At 41.3% G+C, this 19,165-nt stretch overlaps 1 protein-coding gene across 1 annotated transcript in view; it reads right to left on the reverse strand.

The window, feature by feature from the left end:
* Window positions 1–7,811: 7,811 nt before the first annotated feature.
* Window positions 7,812–19,165, reverse strand: part of Cd109 (CD109 molecule) — a 105,168-nt gene continuing 93,814 nt past the window's right edge. The window contains exons 29-33 of the mRNA XM_005347578.2: window positions 19,040–19,105; window positions 14,784–14,926; window positions 12,090–12,237; window positions 9,848–9,950; window positions 7,812–8,302 (exon numbers count right to left, since the gene is read on the reverse strand). Coding sequence (XP_005347635.1) covers window positions 8,136–8,302; window positions 9,848–9,950; window positions 12,090–12,237; window positions 14,784–14,926; window positions 19,040–19,105 — 627 coding nt within the window. The 3' untranslated portion in view covers window positions 7,812–8,135. The remainder of the gene's footprint in view (window positions 8,303–9,847; window positions 9,951–12,089; window positions 12,238–14,783; window positions 14,927–19,039; window positions 19,106–19,165) is intronic.

Raw genomic sequence — 19,165 nt, forward strand, 5'->3', positions numbered from 1 at the left:
GTTCAATTGCCACCTGCTGCTCCTCTGACATGGCCACCAGAAGAAATGACTACTTTTACTCTGTCATCCCAATATTTGAGAGAATTGGGGAAACTTTGCCAAGGTTTGGGGATGCTCTGTATCATCTGGGGTTATAAAAAATATCTACTCCTGCTTCTTCCATCACTTATGCTCCAGTGTGGGTGTCAGAGAAAAAAAATCTGTCACTCCCATGGTGGCAACAGCCTAAGGCTCCCTTGGGATGGAAGGGTCTCTATGAACCGGATGTAAATCTGTTTGTAACCCTCACATTCAAATTCCTGCCACCCCACCTGACAAATGCCCTGATTCCACACAGTGCCACATGGATGGACGTATGGCTGGCTCCTGATGCCTTCAGATTCTCTTTATATCCATCCCAGTGTGACCGAGGGAGGCCGAAACCCGGGAAATCACTAACAGGGAAAGGCAGGGGTAGTTAGATCACAGATTTGGATCTTCAGCTCCCCAGGGCTTTCCTCTATAGCGCAGAGGTCATCTTAACACACCTTCAATATACACACACACACACACACACACACACACACACACACACACCCGGCAGTACAGAGATATTCCCAGAGAACGGCAAGCAGCCTCTCTCATCTCCTGACTTCTGGTGTCCTAAGGACCCACAACTTCTTGAAATAGGACACAAGAGTGACTTTCCCTCCATCCTAGTACCTTCTGTCTCACACCAGGAAAATCATATCCCAAAAATTTGTCTGAAAGAAGTAGGGAGGGCTGTGGAGAAGAGAGCCCTTTCACAGAGTGTCGAGCCCAAAAATGCTCTTTCCTCTCAGAGATCTTAGACAATCCTCCTGAATGACAGGAGGAGTTTCCTCTCATGTCTCCACACATAAATTAGTTCCAAATGAAGATGAGCATGCGTGGGGCCGAAGCTATACGAGGAAGACAGACCTTGGGAGGGCTGACAGCCATCAAGCCGCCACCAACAGACTCAATTTTCTGAGTTTATTCTTCCTCTAGCTGTGGTTATGAAAGTGTGGAGGGGGTTGTTACGGCTCAAAGCAAAAGTAGGTAGGAGAAGACAGCAATAAATATTTGTCAAATGATTAATCCAGACTCTTTGATTCCATGAGAGGATTAAAATTCCACAAATTCTGGGTCAAGCTTTTCTTGCCGTAACTTATTCCCTAATCAAAACAGGCTAGAAGAATGATAGCAGAGTTTGGCAGTCATAGCCCTTTCTAAACTGTCCAAAGGTTAACGATCATCAGGGCTTTAAACACCGGCATTTGTTTTTATAAAAATCAAAACGCACCCCCTACTCTGGCAGGATTTTTCCTCTAAGAATAACAAATTAATATACATGAGTTACATGCCAAAGATAAGAATGCATCCTAAAGTGTGCGGTAACCTGAGCAAGCAGGCTTCTAATAACCAGGATATCTATTTGCACAGAAATGGGGGGGGGGGCTTCAGATCTCATTTTATTTTTAGTTCACGAAAGGAATTTGGCTTTGGAATTTGAATTGGGGATGAACTTTCTTTCCTTGTACCTCCTCTGCCCTCTAGTGGCAGCATATTTTCATGCAATCGGATGATTCGAGTCGTTCTATTGTATTCTATACCCATTTTAAACTTCTAAATCAGCTTAGTAAACACCTTTCACTGTGTTATAAAGTTCCATGCCACTAGGTTAAAGCTCCATACTTTAAGGTTGTATATTATCTTAAAGTAACATTATCAATGTCATTGGAAAACTTCCAGAGAGAAATATTCTGAAGAAAATGCAATGTGTGTGTCAACCAAAAGGTGTAGGGGGATGAGAATATCATTTCCATCATTCCCATTGCTTAACTCTGAGGTCTACATTATCATCTCCACGCAGAGTTCTACATCGGTGACAGTATCTGCAGCTGGTCAGTAATAGGGCAGACTCGGATCTCTCTGACCATACCTGTAGATATCCCCTAAAGGATGTCTTGGAGAGTGTGATAGAGACCTCGTTCTCAGGCCCCTGTGGCTGGGAGGTTCCTTCTTTGAGAGCCCTCGTACCCTGTTCTATCTGTTATAGTCTGTTGTCTCTTCTTGTAATTACTGCATCCGGGGTCGGGATCAGCAGTAGCCGTAACATAATGTAAAATACATTCAGTTCAACTACAAAAGACCCATACATAGTCTATCACAGTCTCTGTTTTAAAGCCCAAAGTTCAAATTCTCTTCTGAGATTCATACAATCTCGTAACTGGAATTCCATATAAAATCAAAATCAAAAAGCAGATAACTTGCTTTCAACATATAGGCACAGGATACGCATTACCATTCCAAAACACAGGGAAGGGAGCAGTGAGGAAGTGCTGGACCAAAGCAAGACTGAAAACCCACTGGACAAACTCCAAATTCAGCATCTCCATGTCTGATGTGAAAACGCTCTTCAGATCTCCGTCTCCATTCAGCTTGGTTAACGGCAACACACTTCTTTCTCTTGGGTTGGTTCCATCCATCAACATCTCTGCTCCACAGGTATCCAACATTTTGTGATCTCTGTTACGTTCGCATCCCAAGACCCCCAAACAAGACCACCACAGAGCCAGTATCCAATGCAAACACATTGGGGTTTATTGATAACAAGTTAGCTAACTCGAACTGAAATCCAACACACCACCTCATCAGGTGATGGTGGGGGTGGAATGATCCCAAGCTCTCAGGGGGATGAGTTTTTGAAGGGAAAAACTGCAAGCAGGGTGGTTCACAATCCTTGGCGTTTCAGGGGTGGGAGAAAGTGTGCAACTTTTGAATGCTTTGGCTGTGGGATACAAGAATTTCAAAACAGTCAAAACAGTGCTTAATTGAGTACCTACAAGGACGTTTGAAGCAAGCAAATGTTGTTTGAACACCCTGGTGGGTCACTTTGACCAGGTCAAGCACAGTTTCTTGGGAATGTTTATGACTTTGCTGGGTTTCCATTCACACACACACACACACACACACACACACACACACACACACACACACACACTCACTCTGTCCCCACCAGTTAGGTCCTGTCTAAAATGAAGTTCTTTCTCGAAATGGAGTCTGTTCTGCTCCTGCAGTCTCCAAGGCAATCTAGGCTTCATCTTCCCAGCTTCATGAAAGAGCCTCTCTAGGTCTCTAGTCAGGGACACCCCTAACAAATGCCTGACTGCAGAAGCTTTCCTTAGTCGAGGAGGGAGATTCCATAACCCATTTCTTGTATCCTTGACTCTAAAGTCAGAACCAAGTGGCCAAACCTGTTTTCTGTGGCTAGAGCATGCCTCAACTACATCTTCACCAGCGTTCTGGTTTTGATGGTTTCCTTCATTGCCTAAACTTAGCTGACCTAAAATTCAATCTGTAGACTGGGCTGGCATCGAACTCAGAGATCCTGCTATCTCTTCCTCCAGAGTGCTGGAATTAAAAGTGTGCACCAGCACACCAGGTTCTAAGCTTTCCTTTTCTCTTCTTTTCTTTTTTTTATAAATTTTATTTAATGAGGAATAGACTTTTATGTAAAACTGCTTTGCCTCAGTGTTTGCACAGCAAGAGAGAGAGGGAATTCTGAAACAACACCGTACAGCGGTAAGCTTTATAAGGAACGGAAGAGCACGTTTTCCCACATTGTCTTCAGTCCAGTAGAGCCCAGGTTCTGGTGCTCTTGCTCACAGTCCTCAGTGGAGACACTTAAGGCTTTGCTCAGCACATTCTCCAGGGCTCTGGTTCCCTCATCAGCACTCAGGTTGTTCAGAGACACATTCTTCTCTTGGCCAAAAGCTTAGCGGGCCCGGAGCCTGGGTTGCACCTCCAAACAGTGGCGGATTAGAATGGGCAGGCCAGCCTTCTTCAGCTCCACGTACCATTGCTGGATGAAATCCCTCACACCCTGGCTGCCCGGAGAAAGCTGGCGTAAATGGATGCAAATCTCACGCAGCCCCAGCTTGCTCCCGCCATGGCGGCCACCATCTTTGCTAGCCTTCTTTTCTTTTTTTATGTGCATTGGTGTTTTGCCTACATGTAAGTCTGTGTGGGGATGCCAGATCCCCTGGAACTGGAGTTACAGACGGTTGTGAGCTGCCTTTTGGGTGCTGGGAATTGAACTGGGATCCTCTAGAAGAATAGTCAGTGATCTCAAGCATTAAACCATCTCTCCAGCTCCTCTAAGCTTTTATTCAATTCCTTTTCACGATTTGGAAGATTATCTGGACGGGATCCTGCCCTGAGGTCACCACTCGCTTTATTACATTTAACATTAGGATTTTCTTTAATCTGTTTCTCTCCTCGAGCACAGGACTTAGGTCCATTCCACTTCCTGGTGCCTCTTTTTTCTTCACTGTACATTTCGTAACTTTCCTTACTTAGACTGTTCCTTTTCATTATAGATCTGCAAAACTGTGGCTACTAATCCCCATACAACACAGTCCACACGAGGCTGTTTTGAAATCTCTGCAAATACAATTAATCCAAAACTCTTCAATTTACCTGCAGGCAAATTTTTTGGACAAGGGCAGAAAGCAGTCACATTCTTCACAAAAAATATCTTCGGAACAGTCTCTAGGCCACATATTTATATTCTTCTCTGAAACCTCTTGAGCCAGGCGCCCACAGTTCCCATCACCCTCAGCACCACTGCCTTCTCTGTTCCTACCAGGATGACCTGTTAAGTCCCACTTAAACCATTCAACTGTTTTCTAATCCGAAGTCCACATTACTTGAAACAAAAGCACAATCAGGTCTATCACAGCAATACTCCAGTCCCTGGGACCAACTTCTGTCTTACTTAGGGTTTCTATTGCTATGAAGAAAAACCATGGCCATGGCAACTCTTACAAAGGAAAATATTTAATTGGAGTGGTTTATAGCTCAGAGATTTAGTCCATTATCATCATGGCAGAAAGCATGGTGGCATGCAGGCAGACATGGTACTGCAGAAGGAGCTAACAGTTCTATATTCAGATAGGCAGACAGCAGGAAGAGAATGTCAGACTGGGCCTGGCTTGAGCATCTAAGACCTCAAAGCCTGCCCCTGGTGACATACTTCCTCCAACAATACCACACCTACTCCAACATGGCCATACCTCCTAATGATGCCACTCCCTGTAAACCTATGGGGGCCATTTTCTTTCAAGCCAATATATTTGTGAAGTACATAATTGAATACAATTAACAATAACATATTCCTATGTAACAATTGTGTAGCTTGGACTACATGTGGGACTCCTAACAATGGGAGCAGGGCTGTCCCTAACACTTTGGCTGGCTCTTGGGAACCTATTCCTCATACTGGGTTGCCTTGCCTAGCCTTCACACAGGGGAGGTGCTGAGTCTTACCACAACTTGATAGACCACACTTGTTGATACCCATGGGAGGCCAGCGCCTTTCTGAACAGAAACAGCGGAGCAGATTGAGAGGGGTGGAGGAGAAGTGGAGGGAGGAAAAGGGGAAAATGCAGTCAGGATGTAAAATTATTAATTATGTTGAAATGTGTTGTTTTTAATGAACTCATGAATCATCAGTAATTATTTAATTAAAAAATAACATTTCAACATTTGATATTAAAACTTTCAGTTACTTGGATCAACATATAAAGTGCCAGTTCTTAGGGAAAATGTTATAGGTCAACAATACTCTTCTCATATACAAAGTAAATTCTAAAAAAAAATTGCTGAGTGAAATTTTATAATTCTTTCTGCATATAGGTGAGCTCTATTCACCATATCAACTATATCCAACTAAAAATCCAAGACATAAAGGCTCAAAGGACCAAAATCAAGACACAGTCTACTGAAGCAAACTGTATTAGTTCTGGAGGAACAGAACTGATACAATCTATACATGTTATAAAGAAGGTTTATAAGACTGGCTTTCTCAATAGGGGCACAGTCTGTCCAGCAAGCCCAACTCCGACAGCCATCTCTCTGTCCACCTCCATCCACAGTGTTCCCAGCCCATGAACAGTCCCCACGGGTCCCCGTCTCCTATCCCACAGCCAGGAGGGACCGTGCCTACCTTGTGTCACAGCTAACACCACTGCAGGTTGATATCAATGAGCAGTCACTCTTGACTGCTTCTGGGCAGAAGATTTCACGTGTTTCCTGTAGTCAGAATTTTCTTTGGGCAGACAGCTCACAAGTACCAACATGGAGACTTATTATTTATGAAGCTTGGTCTTAGCTTAGACTTTTTCCCAACTAGCTCTTATAACTTAAATTAACCAATTTATATTGATATATGTTCTGCCTCATGGTTCAGTCACCCTTCCTTTGTACCATATGTCCTTTACTGTCTCGCTGGCATGAGAGATTCCCATGCCTAGATTCATCCCGAGTTCCTCTCTTTGCCAGGAAGTCCCGCCTTTTCTCTCCTGCCTAGCTACGGGTTATTCAGCTCTTTATTAAACCAATCCCAATGACACATCTTCACACAATGTAAGCAAATATTCCACAAGAGTCTCCCCTCCGCTTCTTTATTTTTCCTTCGGCTCTTTCTGTCATACAAAGAGTCAATTATTTTTACCCTGACCACACAGAGGCAGCTTCTAATCCACCATCAACAGAAAGTTCTACTAGCTGAAAATACTATAAAGCAAGCTCTTTGAGGTCCATGCGATTATTTTTACAGAACCACCTGAGAGGAAAGTCATAGAGTTAAGGAACAAAACTAAACCACTTCTTAGATTATTTTTTTAATCTTCAGTTGTTTTAACATAGCTAACCTATTTTAGTAGACTCAGATGGGAAAGTTGAAAGAAACAGTAGGGAAAAGGTGAGGAAATAATTTTTCTTTAAGCACTCACACAGATAAATAAATTTCATTTCTTAGTGTAAGTATAAACTCAAAATTCAGGAATCTTCTTTGTTGGGGGATAATCCTTTTGTACACTGTGAAGATGTGTCTCTGTCTAAGGTACCTTATGACTGGTTTAATAAAGAACTAAGTGGCCAATAGCTAGGCAGGAGAGAATAGGAAGGGCTTCTGGGGGGAAAGAACAGGATTAAGCCAACAAGATGCAGATTCAGACAGACAGTGTGGAGAGAGAGAACAAGTCACATGGCAGAATATAGATTAATTAATGTAAGTTAATTTAAGTTGTCACAGATTCTGGGGAACAAGCCTAAGCTAAGGCCAAGCATTCATGATTAATAAGAAGTCTCCATGTCCTTATCTGGGAAGCAGCAGTGCAAAGAAAGCCCAGCCATACTTTTTAGTGGTTCACAGCATCATTGGACACCTGACAGCCCAGAGCGCAGACCTTGTGGCTGGAAGAGACTGAACAGAAGCCAGGACTAGCACTACAGTTCTTCGGGGGCAGCAATCATACCCAGACTCTCTGAGACCTTCAACCTCAGCTGCCATCCCAGGGAGATGGGTTGCCTGTGACACGGGCAATACTTCTTGTCTCCTTGGTCCATAGTGGCTCCTGGACTGAGCTCTTCTGGTCCAAGTCACACAGGCACACGTTACAGGGCTCTTCATCTCTCACCCCTGAAGCAGAGCCAGGGTGAGGCTGCCAACATGACAGAAGAGAGCACCCCAGCACCCCTAAAGGCAGTATTCAGTGTCTTGTCACCTCTGACCAGCACAACGCAGGAAAAGACTCTGTCTTTCTATAAAGAAGTTGGGATGGACCCAAGGTAGCATCAGGCCAGTTATGGGAAGGAATAGAGAGGAAGCATCTTCTGCTGCTTCTTTAACACCAAACCAAATACTGAAGGATGAGATGCCTGAGAACCTCACACACACACACACACACACACACACACACACACACACACACCCCTTTTACAAAACAGGAAGAAATAATGGGAAATAACATTTTTATTCTGGGGGACATAAATGCATCTTTAAAAAAATCCTTCTGAGGAGGGGAAATAAAGAGACGCGCGTGTCATCATTCTAATCGTCTTCCACACAAAGATCAGGTGGGGAAGTTTACACGCCTACACAAGCTAGAGATTTACACACTGACACAAACTCCCGCCTGCAGCAGACATTCCCCCAGAGCCCCCCAGAAAGGGAAACAATTGATTTTCAAAATCATCAGAGGCAATCATCAGCTGTAGAGTGAAAACAGTCACACTTGGGTTTCTGGAAAGGCCAGTTTTAGATGAAGTCTTTGAAAAATAAATCCTAATCAATGTTCCACCAAGTACAGAAGGATGAAACAAAAAGTGAAAAGAACTGAAGAGTGTCGAAGGGAGCCCATGGCTCCGTTCTCACAGTGATGGCAGCCGGTGTCTCCGCAGAGGTCACAAGAGGACAGCTTCACCTTGGAGTTGTAGCTTCTCACTGCCTGTCTCCCTGTTTAAAGAGGCAGACACCCAGGTTACATGTCTCCTTTGTCGGGAAACGGTGGTTTTGCTAACCATAAATCATGAGAGGACCATGCTTCACAACGTTAACTTTTCTTTCTCAGAAACAAATGAGATGCTTGGGAGGCACAGATGGTAAACAAATGCCGAGAAACAGTGTGTTCAGCCCGTTCTATCTACAATCAGTGGGCCAGCTTTAGAAGACAGCAAATTGGCTGCAGCCCTCCGCTGCAAACACAACCTTAACTGGAAGGAAAAGACTTTAAGTTTTGAGTCATTTAATCTTCTCAAGAGTTTATTTGGGGACGATATTTTCTATGCCAGTAGACCTCCTTGAGAAGTGTCTGACCTAGACTTTACTAAGCGAATCAAAGGATGATGGAAATATATCTGTATCTGTTGTCAGACAGGGGCATACTGTCAAACTCTATTCATTCCAGGTACAATTCATAGCACAAATGGATAGTGTTTAGCTGCATAAACAACCAATCACAAAATAATAAACTCACCAAAACAAAAACAACTACGCTTCAGTGTTTTAAAACAGAACGCATACTAACTAATAACTACTCAGTTGGGGGTGCAAGTTATAGTACAGATAATACTTTAAAAACTATGTAAGGTACATATCACCCTATAAAAATCTCAGTACAAAACAAAACATTTCATTTTATAATTTTAATTAAACTCTATTTTTAATTTTTCACAATTTTTTGAAGATTTTTCCAACATCACAAATGTATCTCCAGCTACTTAAAAAAAATAGTAGGTTTAATTTTTCTTATCTTTTCCCCAATCTCACAAAAAAAATGATAACAAGGGACTGTCACTAGATCCCCACAATACAGTCTATCACTTCACCTCAGGAAAAAGGTCCTGTGCCTATGTTCTTAAATATCCCATAAGACCCTGGATGTATCCGCATCATTGACGAAGGCTGGGATGTCCCGTAAGACCCTGGGTATATTGTCATGACAGAGGCTGGGATATCCCATAAGACCCTGGGTGTATCTGCATCATCAACAGAGGCTGAAAGCAAGGAACAAGAGGGGCTGGCTTTTGTCCTTGGAGACAGAACTACCTGGAACCATACTTTGTCTTGAATGCTCTAACAAGCATTACCAAAACTGCGAGCTGGTTCACCTTATCTCAATGAAATTCTCACAGCCCGTCTCATGCACTCCAACGTCTCTGAACACCATGGGTGCTCATTCAGAAAGGACTGCACACTCACAAAGCTTCACTCTAAGAGTCATTTTTCATAAAGAATTTGGGAGTCCGCCAGGCTGACTGCTTTCATGTTTTACATCATTCCTAGTTTATAAAATGTTACCAGTCATATCAAAGAAGTTCAAATTATCATTCCAAGAACTCAGTTTTTCTTGATACCAAAAATAATGCATCTCCTCCATCCACACTTTTCCCTTCCAACCAACTGTCCTCCAAAACCAAGGTCACTTGAGATGGTCACTTCTCAATGAGCAGAGTGCCTGGCTTGACTTCTAAAGTCTTAGGAAACCCAGACCCCACTTACTTGGTTCATAGTAATCCACTATAGATACTGAAGCCTCTTGAGTATTTGAAACTTTGAAGTTTCTCTCAGCAGGAATATCAACACAAAACTGGGTTTCATTTACCTTGAAAAATACAAAAGATTAGAAGGGGCTGTCACACTATAGTTCATGGGAAAAGTCAGAGACTTTTTCTTTCATTTTAGGCTTTCTGCCTGTCAGGTACTATAGTTAAACTAATCTTATTTAAATCCAAAACAATCCTTATAAGATAGGAATGCCTCTTAGTCTTATTTAGTCCCTAAAGGGATTGTCGAGATTTAGAATTATTTAGTAAACATCCAGCCTGTTCCCAGGGCAACCCAAATCCCTCTCAGGCAGAGCATCTCAATTCTAGCTGCTGCTAATGACTGGAAGAGGCCCAGCTCTGCAGACAGTGGTCCGCCTATAGGAGCATTACAGATAGACCTCAGGTGAAGGGGCGCATACCACAATTAATAAGGGCCTGATATTTATATGTGTAAATGACCATGATTTACTCCTGGTGAAATATAAACTGGTCCAGCTATCATGGAAAATCAGTGTGGATGTTTCTATATGCATGTACAAAACACGTATATACATACACATATCCATTATATATATACATGCACACACATGACCCCATGACAAAGATATACCACTCTTGCGTATGTACTGAAGGGACTCTAAGTAGACAATACAGAGATACCTGCCTATCTGTGTTTCTTCCTGCACTTTTCATAAGTCAGGAAATGGAACCAGCCTAGAAGGCCATCAACAAGTGAACAAATAAAGAAAATGTGTAATATATATATATATATATATATATATATATGCAATGGAAGGCCAATTTAGCCATAAAGAACATTAAAATAAAGGCATTTGCAGGAAAAGAGATGGAATTGCAAACTATTGTATTAAGCCAAGCCAGGCCCAGAGTGATCAATGTGTTTTCTGTCATCTGCAGACGCTAATGTTTCCGCACCAGAGGAGGAGGTGTGAGACATCAAACTAGAAAGGGGGCCACCAGGGAAAGGAGGACAAAGAGCCTGATGTGAAGAAAGGGCAATGGAATTTATGTGAACAGAAAGCAGAAACTGGGTACTGGGAGAGGGAGAGGTAAGAGACACCAGTTAGAGTGAGCAGAGTAGAGAAAAAAATATTTACAAAACCGCGGACATATGTAGGTGCCATAATGAAGCTCATTGCTTTGTCTGTCCATTTATGAAAATAATTTTTAAAAATGATTTTTAAAAGCTGCTTATTGGGGGAGGGGAGATGGCTCGGTCAGTAAAGTGTCTGTTGTGTAAGCACAATTCACGTCCTGAATTCACACCCAAAAAGCCAAGCACGACAGCATGAGCCTGGAATCCAGCACTCAGGAGGTGAAGATAGGCAAATCCCTGGAGCTTGTTGGCTGGCCAGCCTACGGGAATCAGAAGCCCCAAGGTCAACAAGAGAGTCTGACTCAAAACAATAAGGTAGAGAGTAACTGGGAAGACAGCCAATGTCAATCAACTTCTGGTCCCCACATACACATATATACACCAAACATACAAATGAAAAAAAATAATTTTCCCAATGATTGTATAATATTATACATATATATGTGTGTATGCATAATGCATATGCATGATAGTTCAATAAACAATTACTAAGCTTTTTAAAAAGACCTTCCTTGGCTCATCATTAATAGTAACTTTCATTAATTTCATAGCAAATTTTTTTTAAGTTTGTAAGTATATGTGGTATGTGTATGTCTGTGTGGTGTGCGTGCATTTGTGTGGAGGGGATACATTCACCTATCCATATGGAAGCCATAAGGATAAGGAAATGGGCATCAAGAATCCTACTCTACCAATCTCCAATTTATTCTTATGACCCACAGTCTCTCACTGAACCTGGAGCTAGAGTGACAGCCAGTAAGCCCCAGCGATACTCCTGTTTCTGCCCTCCAAAGTGCTGGGGTTGCAAGCTTGTGTGGTCACACCCAGCTTTTTACATGGATCCTGAGGATTGGGACTCAGGTCATCACATGTGTACAGACAGTTCTCTTACCCACTGAGCCATCTCCCCCGCCCCAATGACGATTTTTTTTTCATAGAAGAAAACATATAGTTAACATATCAAAATCATTCAAAGACAAAAAGTTTACAGAAAGCATACTTAATGGGTGGCAGGCTTCTAAACACAACACATCAGACATTTACCAAAATTAGCTTGATGAAACTTCTTCCTACTTACAGAATCTAAATAAAGGTTGAGTTTTCCGTGATCATATTCTACTTTCTTCACCATCTCACTCAGAGGAATTGCATCTGAAGGGACAGTGAAGCCACTGAGCAGGTTAACCTCCATAAGGGCCATGCCACTCCTCTTCGAGCCCAAAAATCTACACCAAAGTGATGAAGAAAAAAATAAAACAAGTGTTCTTTTTGCAAAAGTTAAAACTACCAAATATTATTCTAAATACTATTCTAGCACAAGTAAAATTTACTGTAGGAAATTTTTAAACAACGTGTTCTGTTCTTTAGTGGTGTCAGTCTTCCAGCTCTCCGTGACAAGTAGAAGGACAGCTAACTTGGTCCCTTAAATAGGACAGAGTGCCTGCAGTGAAGCAGGTGTGTGCTTGCGGGTTGGAGCGGGTACAATGCACAACCATCCAATAGATTCTAGTGGTGTTTTATACTGGTCCTAAAGTAAATATATCTCAAAACATTGGCATTCTCTCAGAAGTTGACAGCACCTACCTTTCCAGCTTAAATCAACGAATGAAAAAAAAGGGGGTATCCCTTGGCCACTTGGTGCAAACCCCAGTCTGAGACACAGAGGATTCTCAACCACCATTTTCTGAATGAATGAATGAATCAACCAACCAATCAATCAATCAGAGAGAAAAGTGGGCCTATTACTGACTGGAAAGAACTACTCTAGTAAGACCTAAATGAGATGTATGTAAAGATTTTGTTCAATATCTGGCATATGGGCTTGTGATACATATAAATTCCTCCAATTGATAGTAAATAGTAACTGCATGATGTTTTTACTATTTAATGGAGACCTGGTTAAGAATGAACAAAGGAAGTCCTATTTCCTTCCCCGCTGAGAAGGAAGGCGCTATAGAAATGGTACTAGTGCCAGCTGCTGGTCAAAATGCACTAGGGGAGGAATGGGGCGAACACGTGGAGATGACCCTCACGAAGCATCAGGGGTTTCCAGCCAAACAACATGCTGAGTTCAACCACAGTGCCTTGGGATGTTTGAAAAGAGCAGACACCAGGTCCTCACAGCCAGGGCCTTCTAACAGTTAGCCTCTCACCGAATACCAACCAATGCTGCGGTGAGAAGACAGACCGATAGAACTGAAACTGTAAATTCTCTTGATTCAACAACTTTCTCATAGTTGTTCTCAAAATCACGTGCACAAGATAACCGAGAAGCTGGGGAGGACAATTTCGCATCTCTACTGCAAAGCCAGCATGTCTGGGGAAAGGAGATCCTCGGGTGCTTTGGATGCAGGCCAATTTTAGAACCACTCTGGGAACTTAAGTTACCAGGACACAATTACCCAAGACCAGAATCTTCTAAACTGAAGTGCTGTCAGTACCTAAAACAACTATTCCTCTTGCTAGATTTGCATCCTGTTATAAATTTTGGGCCAAAAGTATAAAAGTTAAAGATAAATCTGAACCCTAAATGAAACTATTTCAACAACAAAAAATAACATTTGTAGCTTAAATATGATTGAATATTTTACAGTTTTCCTATACTAGGCTTGAGTTTTATTAGCTTTTATTTGTATCCCCACTCATCCCTGGATTTTTTACTAGATTTATAGCAAGAGGTGTATACCCCCTCACTTGGAGTGGACCTCAACTATAATCATAAAGTGGCTAGTTATCCCCCAAATCCTTGGTCCATTATTGTGCCAATGGGCAAATCTTGCCTGTTGGGTTAGGATTGTAACACACATGATCTACAGCAGGGAGAGACCATTGAGGAGTTTTCTCCCCCTACAGCCTACATAGCACCTACATAGCACAACTTAGGAAAAGCACTGAAAACTAGCCAGGAGGGAGAGAGCTTCCGGTTCATCCCACCTTGATCTATGTCCTGTGACCAGAATGTGTAGTGTAGTACCTTCATCAATGGGGTCTTTACCATCTGGTTCTGATGCACCACCAAGAACAATGGCAAAGCCTGCCTACTTGGGGGTCCTCTGAGACCTCGCCAGCCAACAGTTCCCAGGGCAGTGTCCCACAGCTAGTGCTGAAGTTCTTATTTACAAGTTTATGACAAGATGGCTTGGCTGGTAAATAATGTCTGCCATACAAGCTTGGTAGTTAAGAGTTCGAGTCATAGGTGGAAAAGCAGAACCAACTCTATACAGTTGTTCTCCGACTTCTTAAGAATCTCAGTACTTATATCACACATAGTACAGGATCATGAGTGAGCTAATCTCAGCAGAAGGTGCAGCCATCTTAGAGGAGGAAGCTGCTGTTGCTCATTTTTGCACACACTGCCAACACATACTAAAAACATAAGGAGACTTTGTCATCCCCCTGAGCCTCACCCCAGGGAAAGAAAGGCTTACCACTTCCATGGGTTGAGACATCAGGCAGCTGACATGGCAGTGCCCATGTCAACAATGTGTTCACTCAGGGCTTTCTCACATTCCCTCAATAAAATTAAGGATTAAATAATTTAATGTTTTTCTACCTAAATTTATTACAAATACAAAGAAAACTTATGACCAATTTTAGCATGACTAAAAGGGATTTAAACTTTCTTACTGTGCTTCTGGTGTGTAATCTTTGGAGTGGTAGGATGAATGATGAAGTCTCTTAAAAGTGACTCCTTAACTGATCTCATTTGATAACCATACAAATTAAGCCTGCAAATCTATTTTCTTGAAGGCACTGTTAGGCAGGTACCTACCTTGTGCACACATTCAAATTCATGTGATTGACATCATCTTCTTCATCATTCACATCAATCTCTAAATCAAAAGCTTCTTTATTTTCAATAGATCCCCAACTTCCAAAAGAATCTGAACTGTTCACATTATAAACAACATTAAACTGCAATAAATAAAAAAAATGGCATAAGTGAAGTCATGGATCTCGGAGGAAAACCAACAACTACCACTTTATTAAAGCACCAAATGTCCTAACTATATTCTAAATATTTGTCCTTATAGCCATAGATTTCCTTCCCCATCAAAAACACTATTTTTGAAAATTAACATCTGGGATAAACTAGCAGTAAGGTGTTTGCTATAGTCTAAGTAGTAGGTAATAATTCTTTCTGTAATGAAGTCAATTAGATTTATAGTCAAACTAAAAATAAACAGCTAAAAAAAGCATCATTATCCAATGCTTTTATAAATGTTTGTCATTTTTATTGAGAAAACTATTAGACAATATTGCAAAGTAAATGGCAGAATACCAGAGATGATGCTTATGGATTATTTTCTCAAGGAATGGAAGACGTTCTCTTGAGGATAAAAGGGAAAGCTACAGACAACTTTCTTGAAAGTATTTACTGATATATAATTAATTTCCTAATTTCTAAATTTTGTTACCCAAACAGAACCTTGGAAACTCCCAGTAAGACAAATCAAACTAAAACACCACCTGTCCAACTGCCGAGTTTTCTTTCTCATCATAAAACATTTTTCAAAGATGATAAAGCAAGGGACAGCCTTCAGTACACTGAGTCTTCTTCAGCAACCTCTGCTGTGCCTGTCTCTGATGTGAAAGGTGCCGCGGGAACACTGGAGCAGTACAAGGACCAGTGTCTGTCTCAAAGCCACGCTAAATCTGAAGCCTGGCAATGCACACACATTTTCCTAGCTTGCCTGAACCTAAACAGAACAGAACTTTTAAATATTTAATGCACCCACTTATTTTGGAACCAAGTTTATAAATTTTAATATTACTATGTTATACTGAATTTCCCTTTCATTCTACTTGAATCGTAGGCATAAAAACTCACACACTTCAGAAGCAAGCATCTAGAACCCTCCTCAGGTTTAAATTATCTCTTGCTGAGCCTTCTCTCCTCAAACCTAAGAGCTCTAACCCTTTTTTTTTTTTTTGCCACAACAGTAATTTGCATCATCTTTCTGATTGAGGTACTCTGGACATTTTCCAACTCTTTTTTAAACTACAGCAATTAATGCTGAGTATAATATAACGGGGACGACTCCTAGAGCAGCTCTCTGACCTCTAATCGCTGTATGCTACCTGCAGTCTTTCCATGGCGTGCGACTGTCCCTTTAGGGACTAGTGTCATGAAGCAAGAGGATTAGGCTCGTCATTACGGCAGTGATTAATATCTATCTCTAAGTATTGAAGGTGATAGGCGGCTGGCGGGAAAGCTCAGCTAGCCACTCACAGAACTTCAAAAGAGCTCATTCATCATTGCTTAGAGTTTTAGAACCCAAGTAAGACAAGTAGAACACCTACTACAAGCCTGAGCACTCTCTTTCCAGGGCACTGATAAAAATAGTAACAATGACTATCTCAATCCTCATTTCTGCATGATTAATATCTTTATATTTTTCCCTCTTTCATGAGAAAAGGCTATCAGTCCCTCTCCCTTCTGAATTTTGATACAGACACTGGCTAGCGAACATTCTGACCAGAAGGTCTGCATTTGCCACTGCCCTTCAAACCTCAAGCAACAGTCATTTAATTCAATGATTTGTCTACACGTCATTGATCAAGAACAGCTTCCAACAACGCTGTAATTCCAACAAATGTGATGATTAAAGAATCCTAAGTTCCCAGGACTTCTACATTGACTTTTTACACTTAACGGCAGTTTTGGGACGAAGAGTTTCCTATGGTCTTCAATAAAGATCCACAAAAATTATCCTGTTTTTCTTTCCTTCTCATGGAAAAACATTCCGCTTCACTTTAATTATTCTTCCTTGGTGTTTTTAAAAGATGCTTTCTGTGCCTTGAGTATCAGGCAAAATGATCTTAGAGGGCCAGAGAGGTGCTTCAGCCAATCAACATGCTTACTGCACAAGCCTGAGCATCTTAGTTCTTCCTTCAGAACCCACAGTGCAGGGAGAAAGCAGACCTCCACACATGCACAACGGTACATGTACACCAACACACACACACACACACACATGCACACCAAAAATAAATAAATTATTCCTTCCAGAAATCTTAGAAATTATTTGGCAGCTTCCAAATTATATGTGTTTGATAAAGTGTGTCTTTTCTATTGGACGGTATATGCAGCTGTGTTAGTTAGCTCTCTTCAGCTTGACACAAATGTAGACATCCAGAAAGAGGATATTTCAGTGGAGAAATTACCTCCATTCGATTGACCTGCGGCCATGTCTGAGGGACAGGCATATTTTGATTAATGTTTGATCTGAGAGGGCCGAGGAACCCTGGGCAAGCAGCCCTGTGCTGTATAAGAAAACAAGCCGAGCAAGCCAAAGGAAAAAGCCGGTGAGCCGAACTCCTCCATGGCCTCGGCTTCAGTGCCTGCCTCCCCGGCCCTGCCCTGACTTTCCTCGGTCATGGTCTGTAACTGGAATGAGTAAGCAAATGAACCCCTACCTTCCCAGTCACTTTTGACCACTGTTTTTCACAGCAAGAGAAAGCAAAGAAGATGCTGCCCTCTCAACAGAAGTAACCGTACCAGTATTTTTAAGAAGTGACTTTTTGAACTATTTTTAAAAAGAGAGAAAACTGGGAGAGACAATGGACAGATAAGTGTGCATAACTAAGGACATGAATATGATCAAAATAGGTTATACATATGTATGAAAATGTCATACTAAAGCCTATTTAATATAATTAATAGTTTTTAAAAATACCTTTTCTCTCTAGTAGACATTTTATTACCTTCTAAGTGGTTGTTTGGTTTGTTTCCCCCAAGTCATAGTCATTTTTGGCCTTATCGTTTATTCTCTTGGGTTTCCATTAGTATTATTTAAAGACTCTATGCTATGTTTTCAGGGTAATCACTCCAGTCAGTACTTTCCATACTCTCTCCTTTTTAATTCCAGCACTTATTATGCCTTCAAAAGCAGGTTTGTTGGCATTTTCATCCTCTATCATGACTCCAAACATAATAATGCTTGAATTTTTAAATTTGTTATTTTATGAGGTTTTGCCATAAGGAAATGCATTGTCTATCAACTTATAAACCACACTGACCTCATATTCTTAGATAAATATTAAGAATTTATAAGTAAAATACATATTTGTTATCAGGTAAACACAACATGAATTCTATCAACTATCAACATTGTAATTTTTTAGATTCATTTTAAATTTTAATGATGTATGTGTGCATGTGTGTTTGCATGTGTGTGTATGCACATGTGTGTGTGAGCACATACACAGAGGTTAAAGGTGCAGGATCCTTCTAGAGTTGAAGGTATAGGCAGTTGTGAGCACCTCACATGGGTCCTTTGGAGGAGCAGTATTTGCCCTTAACCACTAAACCATCTCTATAGACCGTTAACATCATAATTTCTGAACTGTTTTTCAAATATGACAAAAATGTAGAAACCAGGCAAGGTGGCACATGCCTGAAATCCCAGCACGTGGGAGACTGAGGCAGGAGGATCACAGGTTTGAGAGCAGTTTGGATTATAATTTGAGTATATTACTAACTGTGTCTACATAGCAAGACTGTGCCTCCAAAGGGAAAAAAGGTTCCCCAGTTGTTCACATAAATCACACTGGAGGATTTCAACACTACCTTCAAAAAGCAAGTAATCTCCAAGAGATGTTTTTCATGCAGATTGTCAACACAAGTAAGTATTGTCTATGCACTAGTTAGTAACATCTCCAATACTTATTAAATATATATATATATATATATATATATATAATCATGCCGAAGTCACAGAAACAAATTGTTAAAAATTCTATTCTATTTTTATTATATTTTCACTTATTTACTGTGAGTAAATCAAATGCTTGGCATGTGATGTGTATATGTCAAAGGACAAATTGAGGTAGTAGGTTTCCTCCTCCCACCGCACGGGTCCCAAGGATCAAAGTCAAGCTTGAGAGCAAGCGCCTTTATTGACTGCGCCATCTTGCCAGCCCTCAACAAGAATTTCACACAAGCTATCTAAGTTAAAGTTTTAGCAAAGAATTGTTACTAAAGGTCACATTTAACTGCAAAAATAGGCCATCATATATACATACCTGGCAAATAGCAAATCCCGAACCACGAGCAGAAATATTAACTTCTGTGGGCTCCAGCGCAGCAAGCTAAAGGAGAGAGAGAGAGAGAGAGAGAGAGAGAGAGAGAGAGAGGGAGGGAGGGAGGGA

This window comes from Microtus ochrogaster, chromosome 5, assembly GCF_000317375.1.
Source record: "Microtus ochrogaster isolate Prairie Vole_2 chromosome 5, MicOch1.0, whole genome shotgun sequence".
NCBI classification, from domain to species: domain Eukaryota; kingdom Metazoa; phylum Chordata; class Mammalia; order Rodentia; family Cricetidae; genus Microtus; species Microtus ochrogaster.